This window comes from Atractosteus spatula, chromosome 14, assembly GCF_055471065.1.
Source record: "Atractosteus spatula isolate fAtrSpa1 chromosome 14, fAtrSpa1.hap1, whole genome shotgun sequence".
Taxonomy (NCBI): Eukaryota; Metazoa; Chordata; class Actinopteri; order Semionotiformes; family Lepisosteidae; genus Atractosteus; species Atractosteus spatula.
In genome coordinates, this window is record NC_142719.1 from 10967496 (window position 1) to 10976295 (window position 8800).

At 45.7% G+C, this 8800-nt stretch overlaps 1 protein-coding gene across 2 annotated transcripts in view; it reads left to right on the top strand.

Moving 5' to 3' along the window:
• The window catches only part of asap3 (ArfGAP with SH3 domain, ankyrin repeat and PH domain 3), a 46691-nt gene extending 40442 nt beyond the window's left edge, over nt 1-6249 (top strand). For both annotated transcript variants that reach the window (XM_088932721.1, XM_088932722.1), the window contains exons 23-26: nt 446-746; nt 1791-1965; nt 3309-3431; nt 3871-6249. In XM_088932721.1, the coding sequence (XP_088788847.1) occupies nt 446-746; nt 1791-1965; nt 3309-3431; nt 3871-3945 (674 nt within the window). In that variant the 3' untranslated portion in view covers nt 3946-6249. The remainder of the gene's footprint in view (nt 1-445; nt 747-1790; nt 1966-3308; nt 3432-3870) is intronic.
• Nucleotides 6250-8800: the final 2551 nt, after the last annotated feature.

Consider the following 8800-nt stretch of genomic DNA (forward strand, 5'->3'; position numbering starts at 1 on the left):
CAGTCTCGCATCACACTGACTGGAGCTGCGCTACACTGCACCACAGTCTCAGAGCACACGGACTGGAGCTGCGCTACACTACGCCACAGTCTCACATCACACGAACTGGAGCTGCGCTACACTGTGCCACAGTCTCGCATCACACGGACTGGAGCTGCACTACACTGCACCACAGTCTCAGAGCAGACGGACTGGAGCTGTGCTACACTGCGCCACAGTCTCACATCACACGGACTGGAGCTGTGCTACACTGCGCCACAGTCTCCCATCACACTGACTGGAGCTGCGCTACACTGCACCACAGTCTCCCATCACACGGACTGGAGCTGTGCTACACTGCGCCACAGTCTCAGAGCACACAGACTGGAGCTGTGCTACACCGCACCACAGTCTCGGGGCACACAGACACGAACTGGAGCTGTTTCCTTGCCCCCCTCCTCCCCAGGACGCTCAGACCCCCAGATCTCCATCTCCGCCCGGGAGGGCAACCCGCCAGTGCGCCGCTCCTCGAACCCCCTCTCGCAGCGCCACAGCCCCCCAGCGCAGGACGGCCAGGCGCCCCGGACGCAAGCCGCCCCCAGGTCCCCCCGCGACGGCGTGCTGCGCAGCCAGAGGCAGACGGTTTTCTGGGAGAACCAGCCCCAGCACGACGGCCGCAAGACAGCCGGAGACCCGGGCTCCAGCCCCACTGGCTCAGAAAACCGGCTGTCTGTCATCTCCCCAGCGACGCCTTGTGGGCCATTCAGGTGGAGCACGGCGCTCGCTACATTTCTCGCCCTCGGTCTCACTGTCCTCCTCTGACGACCTCCTCCCTCCACGTTGACTTTCTGTCTTGCTCTCACTGTTTCTGTCCATTAAAGGGGAACTGCAAAGCAATTTTTATATTTCGGGGTTAGAAAGAAGCGGCGTTGAGGAGTGCATTTCAAACCGCAGTGAAAGCAAAATGTACACACTAACTTGTAAAACCTCCAGTTAACACCACAAAATAGACGAAATTTTCTAGGTATGCGCCACGCTATGTTCTGCGATTCAGAAATGGGCAACGACACTTTCGGTGTCGTGTTGTGGCCCTACGACGTTTGTAAGCAAGCAGGCTTTTGAGTTCATCTCTTAATCCAATACAAATATTGCTTTCGATTTTGAGACAGTCTTGCCGGCAAATACTACTTGGCTTTAGATCACGTTAGAATATTTCAGTATTTCAATATTGCAGTGACATGTCTGCTGCACGACCTGTATTTGTTCGTACATCGCATTACATTAGTCATTACGGAGACTAGTAAACAGGAATCACCGTGCCTTGTCTAATCCCAATTTGTGGAAACTCGATGACTAACAGTACTTTCAGGATTTTGTGAATTTATTTTGTTACTGCGATTTAATAAGCGGTCTGAGAAATTGGGACTGCAGTTCCCCTTGAATACATATTATTTGCGCTGCTGCCACAGCTTGTGATTCCCTTCTCCACAGCGCCATCTACTGGACAGCTGTGAGTACTAGCTCTGTGGTTTCAAGTTTAATTTTAATGCGGGGGTTGGCTGGTTGTCCTGCTTGTGTATACAGAGCTTTAGAGCTGTGTGTGAAAACTGTGGCCAAAGCTGCTGACTCCAGGTTTTATATTACTAATACCTTTTTATTGAGTTTACCTGTCTTTTTTCTTTAATTGCACTCTTGCATCAGAAGTGTATTACGCTGTTCAAGGCCACCCCCCACCCCCGCGGGCTGTCTGTGACTGAGCTCCTGGGGCTGGAGTTTAAAGCTAAACGCCGGCGCCGTTTCTGTGCTTCCAGCTCGGAGAAGACCACGTCGTACCGGCGGACGAGCAGCGGGGGGCAGGGGAAGTGTGCAGTCACCTCGCCGAGCTGCGCGGAAAGCCAGGAGGAGCTGTACAGCGGCCTGATGGCAAACCCGCCCACTTCGCCACCCATCCCTGTTCCCGTGCCACGCCCAAGGAGGAACGCCATGGTTAGCGTTCCTTTCTCATTGGGGTTTGAGCTCGGGAAACGATTAGGGGAGTGGGAGTGGCCTGAGCTTCTGTGCAGCTCTGCGCCTGTGGGCTCTTCATTTTCTATCTACTGTATCTCCTTTCTTTAGACTCGCCAGCTTTGGAGTCGTAGAATAATCTCGTATTGCCTCCTCTGTTAGGAAAACTGTGGAACTCATGTTTCAGAAGATGTACCCATCTTCTTTCTAGATAGACGGCCCCTAACATAGACAATTGTGTATTGCAGGGGAGGCCAACTCTGACCCCTGAGAGCCTCAGTAAAAGAGGGCCTGATAAGGTCACCCGTTGTAAAGGGCATTACCTGTTTGGAACTACTTGGAATGTCTTGGTTCAGTTAAGTCGGGAATGGTCTTGTGCGTTCCTCAAGAGAGAGAGACAAGAAGCTGGTGTTTTAGTTTCGGGTGATCTTGTAACTGCTCAAATCACCTGACTTGTTAAGTGGTGGAAAGAAAGTGTTTAGAAATGGCTGACGCAAGGGTAAAACAAAAAAACCTGCTGGCCCGTGGCTCAATCCACTAGTTTTCCCTTGCAGAGTCAGCGGTGTTTGAAGAGAGGCAGGTGGTAACTGCACTTCACTGGCTTTATTACGCTTGCCTGTTGGACGGGTGTGCTAGTCACAGAGATGAAGCTTGGGGGAGAGGACAAGCAGAGGAGTAACAGCTACAGAGCAGGTGGAGGGAAAGAAGTCCCATTTTATAGAGGGCAGGGGGAGGGGAAGTAAGCTTGTAAAAGGGGGCAAGAGGTCAAAGTTCAGAGGGTGCTTGGACAGACTGCTACCAGGGAGGGGTGCTACAGAATAGTGACTGGAGAACTGATCCACTGAGAAGGGGGTGGGGGGGTGGGTGTGGTGTGGCAACCTCAGGAAACCCTGACTACAAGCTTTGCTAGGGGAGTCATTTGTACAGCAATCTCTGGCCTACAGGGCTCCATTCTGAACTGTGGACCTCAACAACAGGAGCCTGTGTTTTTGTCACACCCTGTGAACACAGAAAGTGTGAAAACTGTCAACTGCATGGGACTGATTTGATGAAAGCCTTAAATCAGGTGTACTCTACTTGTGACCCCTCATCTCTCCGGTCAATTTTGCAGCAGCTAGCTTCTTAATGTGGTGTTCATTTGTTGGATCAATGCAGCAATAAAGGAGCAGGGAGAGGACTGAAGGGACTGCAGATTGAGTAGTTCTGGATTATATGACCCAGTGTAAGGGAAAAGGAGACAGCTTCAGTTTGTCACGGTCCTTTATTAATTATTATTCTGCAGTTGCAGTTTCTTCTATCCATGGATCCTCGTGTTCTGCTTGCAGGTGAAGCCGAGGCAGAAGAGGGTCCAAGCCCTGGTGGACTGCAAACCGGTCAGCACAGAACAGCTGGCGTTTTGCAAGGACGAGGTGATCGTGGTGACGGGAGTGGAGGACGCACACTGGTGGGTACGTGATTCCCGAAGCCCTCCCCAGCTGGCAGCAGCTTTGAAGTCTTGTCCTTGAAGCGTGGTGGGGCTCCCTCCAGAGGCCTGTACCAGGAGAGGGAGAGGACTCTCTGTGACCCAGGCCCCGGGGTTAGACGAAGATGATAAAGTCTGTTGCGCAGGTCATCCCTTTTGGGCCTTTTCGGTAATGGACTTGTAGAGAAAACTTTGTTTGGTCAAAGCCACCGCCAAAAATAAGGATGATAGAGAATGTGAAAAGATTATGGACGTCGTCTTGACTGAACGAATGCGCCATTCATAAGAATTTTCCAGTGTGCATTAACACGTTAAAAAGGCAGTAGTAAATATGGGTGGGGTAGATTTTGGAAAAGGCCAGAGCAGATGTTTGAACTGTGATGTTTAAACTCTTTGTCGTTTGCTGATTTTCTGTATGTTGGCAGGTGGGTCACATCGTTGGAGACACGTCGAGGACAGGAACATTCCCAGTGAATTACGTACACATGTTGCCAGATTAGCACCTCCAAGCTCTTCACACCAGAGGGCACCGACAACCACAGACCACAGTCAGGTGGGGGAACAGGAAATGGGACACCAGCTTTTCGACTGCACCAGTAGTCTGGTCAGCATGGATGAATGTATAAGACCAGAAAAGGAAAGAAAACTGTATTTTTAGATTGTGAACAAGAGTGGACAACCAACGGTTTGGTTGTTGATCTCCGTTAGTATGCAGATGTTTTTTGTACATTTTTTATAAGCTTCAGAAAGTCCATATCGGGTCCTCCTGGCCTCTTGCTCTGCAGTAGCCTTTGTGTGACGCAAGTTGTGAACTATGAGATCTGATCTCTCATCCCAGCCTTCCTCTCTGGCAAGAGGATGTGTGCTGATGGGAACACTAGATCTTTGCTTCCCAAAAAAACTCCAACCTGACCTGTGTCTGCACATCTTCCTACTTCAGTTTGGCCTGCCTGCTTGGAAGTGAGAAAACATCGCTGCTCATCAGCACCCTTGCTTCTCCTAGACAAATACGACAGTCTTTGCCTGGATGGACCAAAGAAAGTCTCTGCAGTCTCCGTCCCACTTGTTGGGAGGTGTATGTGTTCAGTTGACGAGACAAACGTGAATAAGACCCTGAAGAACAGTACAAAATGGAAATGTGGGCAAATCTCCTGCTCACATGGGAGGAAGAGTCATGTTCGGATTTTCTCACTCATCGTACGTCCTCTTCAAAACTGCACAAAAAAGTCTTAAAAACAACTTGAAGATCTCCGTTTACAACTGGTGCAGTGGAGAAATCTCAAGTGCTGTGGCCCATACCAGTTGACTGGGTGGTATTCATCAGTGACCTCGAGGAATACATAGGCTACTCTGTACTAACCAAGTACAGATGTGTCTGTGATATTTGCGAAAGCACACAGTGCTTATTTTACTGTAGATATTTGGCATAGGAGAAGCAAGCAATCTTCCTTAATGTCTTTGACCTTAGTGACTGCATACTTTGGTATGATTGCTCAGCAAAAACGAAAAAGGACAGAAACGGCTGTCTGCTTTAGAGCTGCAGTTGTAGCTTATTTCGGACTGAACGTCCACTGCTCTGTGTGCCACACTGTGGCAGCTTGCTCATGGGGCTTGTCAAGATGCTCAGCCTCAGTTTAAGATCCCTCCTGACTGAAATCCAGTTTGACTTGCAAGTTAATGGGACTGCACAGCTGTAAAAGTGCTCCTCCAATTCAAAATATAAAGTGTATTTCTGGAAAGTGCCTCCTGGGGGTTTGCTGGAAGACCTGGAAATCATTTCTTCAGCTATGTGTGGAATCCTCATCCTTAAGCAGTGGACTGTCTGGCTTTCCTTAACACAACCGCTCTGACAAAAGCTTCAGGATCTGTGGGCTGGGCTGTTAGTGCTGCTTTTATTATTTAATGCTGAAAGATCATATTTATAGTCATTATCCATTTCCGTCGGTCATGTTTAAAGGGATGAGTTCAGAGGGAGTGCCCTTGAGGGGGAATCAGCACCATGGGCATAAAAACTTGTTCTGGAAGTGTTCCAAAACCAGATTCCCACCACCTCTACATTCTCATAGTTTTGTACTGGTAAAGATACAGTGTCTAATATCACAGTGGGTTTCTACATGTGCAGTAAACAGTGCATAATGTAATTGGGCATTGTCTCTTTATACTACACAATAGTCTTAATATGTTTGTTTTTACTTCCTTGGTAAGTTTTTTAAGTCCTCATTCAGAAGGTTCTCATTCTAAGCTATAAAAAGCTGTTGAATAGCTGTAAAACTCCATAGCTTCCTTTCTCCCTGTATGTGGGGGAAATAGGACACATTGTCTTAGGATCTTGGAGTTGGAAGGAGTAGAAACCATACCCAGAGGAGGAGTGAGGAACCAGCACTGCCTGCCCTGCTCAATGAGGATGGTTTTCTGACTTGAGACTTGGGATCAGGGACGTGAGTGTATTGTATGGTTGTATTGTATGGAAAATCTGGCTCCAACATAAAAGCATAGTGTTGATCTCAAGCTGCTGAATGTTTTAATTTTGTCAGATCATTTCATTAGACTTGGTCTCTGAGCCAGCCTTTTAACTAGAGATAGGAAATCCGCTTTAGTGGAATTACTTTCTTCATGGGAAGTTATTTCTTAAAATCCTTCCGAATTTTCCAAAAGCCCATGCTCAAGACTGTGCTAATAGCCTAGCACATTTCAAGGTGCTACCTGTATGTGAAAGACCGCCTTTGTCCTTATTTTGCTGGTGCACTTCATTGAATGAATTTTGTGAAAGTGTGTATCTTTTTTATTAAAAAATGCTTCATCCACTTGATGAGTGAATTGGTCCTTCAATAAGCTGTGTGCTAGACTAATTTCCGGTAACCCTTTCCAGTAAACCTGGTCCCAGTGATAATGACATAATGAGCAGTCTGTAAAAAGCAACATTTGCGAGCACTACTCAACAAGAAGTCTTTCATTGTTTCAATGAAACACTGACCTGACAGCTGTTTATGTTCAGCACAATTGTTGAGTTAACACATATCATCCTATATCATCATTTTCTATGGTGAAAAAAATAAATAAGCAATAAAAATGTACTTAGTTATTCTACGTAGAATGTGGGGTATTTAACGTCATTTTTTTCAGTATTTTTTAATTACGTGATGAGTTGATAAAGCCCCTCAGCAAACTGTTGCACTGTTGGATTCTGGGAGTAACACTATGCCTTTGCTGAGTACAACATTCAAGTGTCCTGCTATCAATAACACTTGTGCCCCAAAGTTCTTAAAATGCATGGGTTTGCAGCAAGACGTGCCTTGTGTTTCACCTATTGAGAACTAAAAATGCTGTCAAAATGCCTCTTCTGCATTTTTTCTGCACTAAACAGTTTCCTCGGATTTCAGCTTATGCTGCTGGAATGGGCTGAAGTCCCATGATTCAATGGTTTTTCATTGGTTCTCTCAGCTGTATGTCCTCCATCTGTCAGCATCTTTATCTTAAAGTGACCAGCTCTTCCTGCGGACATTTAGAATGAGTAAATAACCAGAACTGCCTGATTTTCCAAATCCTAAGCACATAGCCTCCTTTCTTCCTGACAGCTGTCTGCAGTGAAGTGTGTGTTTATATAGAGAATCCGTATTCCCAGATGTATCTATGATCTAAATATCTGCCTATTGGTGCAGCACATACGAATCTGAAGGATGTGCTGGTATTTGGCCCAGGATTACTTTTGGAGCAAGGGTTTTGAGGCCTGCATAAAGCCTGTGTTTAACTTATGGCATGTGGTCCTGCAGTTTAGTTAAGTTTAAGTTCACCATAAAGCACAATGCTGGTTTAGAATATTCTATTTTAAACAATCCATACAGTGTCATAGCACTAGCTTTGCAAACCAACAGAGATTATTTTTATGCTGTATGTACTTTTACAGACCTCATATTAGGGTGTACAGTACCTCATTGACTAGGATTAGGAGTGATGTGTATTGAATTTTGTCTGATGGATCCCAGAGCAAAAGTGGGCACGATATAATTTGATTCATTGGACTAGTGTACAGCAAAGTCTCCACATTCATGAGGATTCAGTCATAGCCAAATTCACATATAACATATTAGTCCACTCCATACCTCTGCATAAGTTATTACAATAGTATGTAAGACATAAGTAAACTTCCCTTATATGATAATTAAAGTACTAATGCAATGACATCCAGTTAATTTAAATTACATTGATCAAGTAAAAGAAACAACAGTGATGACAAACAGTAATCAGCTAAAATAAATTCCACCTCTGTATCCTGCCTGCACTTTCTCCACGATCAGCACACCCCACTGTAATCAAACTCAGTGAGCCTGTGGAATTGTCTCCAGCCTGTCATTCCCCACACTGCTGACACAGAACCTGGAGCGTTCGTTACAATGTAAAAGGGCCATGCTGGGTAGTTGGGCAGGGTGCGGGGAGAGGCTCACTAGCTAGGCTCATCTTGCAATCTCGTGCTGCTGATTTGAAAGCTGCAGTTAACAGCTTTCAGCTCAGTTTCAACCTGCTCTGCTCTTCTTCCATACAAAATCCCATCTGCCAGAAAAAAACAGAGAATCGGCAAATGTTACATTTGCAGATGTCTAGACTCTACTGTATATTCCTCTCTTTGTCTCGGGTTTTGCACGTTTTCAATAGGCTTGTTTTCTGTGGTTCTGAGGAGGAGTGAGGTTTGTCAAAGTGCTCCCTGGTTTCAATATAAAGACCCCTACAGTCTGTAACAGACCACACATGTGCTCCCTAATATACAGTAGGTCAGAATCAGAAAGAAACAATAAGGCCTTAAAGCCTTAATTGTTTAGCTTTGTTTAATGGATTTTTTTCTCTCTTTCATGCTGGCTCCATTTTCTTAACATTACAATTTCAGTTGTATTATCGGTGCATGCATTTGTTTGGGTTTCTAATGACTGTTGGCAGGTTGGTTTTTTGGAGAATTAAACTATTTTCCTAAGGTCTTCTTCTTCTTTATCTTCTCTGCAACAGTAACTCAGTTCATTTTCTCCTTTTACGTGGTGGACTTTGCAGTTAAATTCAAGCTTTATTGTCCCATGGGGAAAATGTATTTATGTTTTAAGAGATTACAGAGCAGATGAAAGATTTATTGAGTTTGGGAGACACAGAGCTGTGAGGGCGAGGATCATGCAAACACTTGTAACTAAATATTAATTGCAGACACTCAACTGTGCTGCACCAAACCACATCCAAGTGATATCTTTAGGATATAGCAGATGCTTTTTATCAAGAGACAGACTCTTTACAAGAATATCATTTGCAGGGTTAAACACCGCAATGGTCATGCCATTGCAACAGTAGTGTACAACAGTAGTGTTCACAGAGGGGACT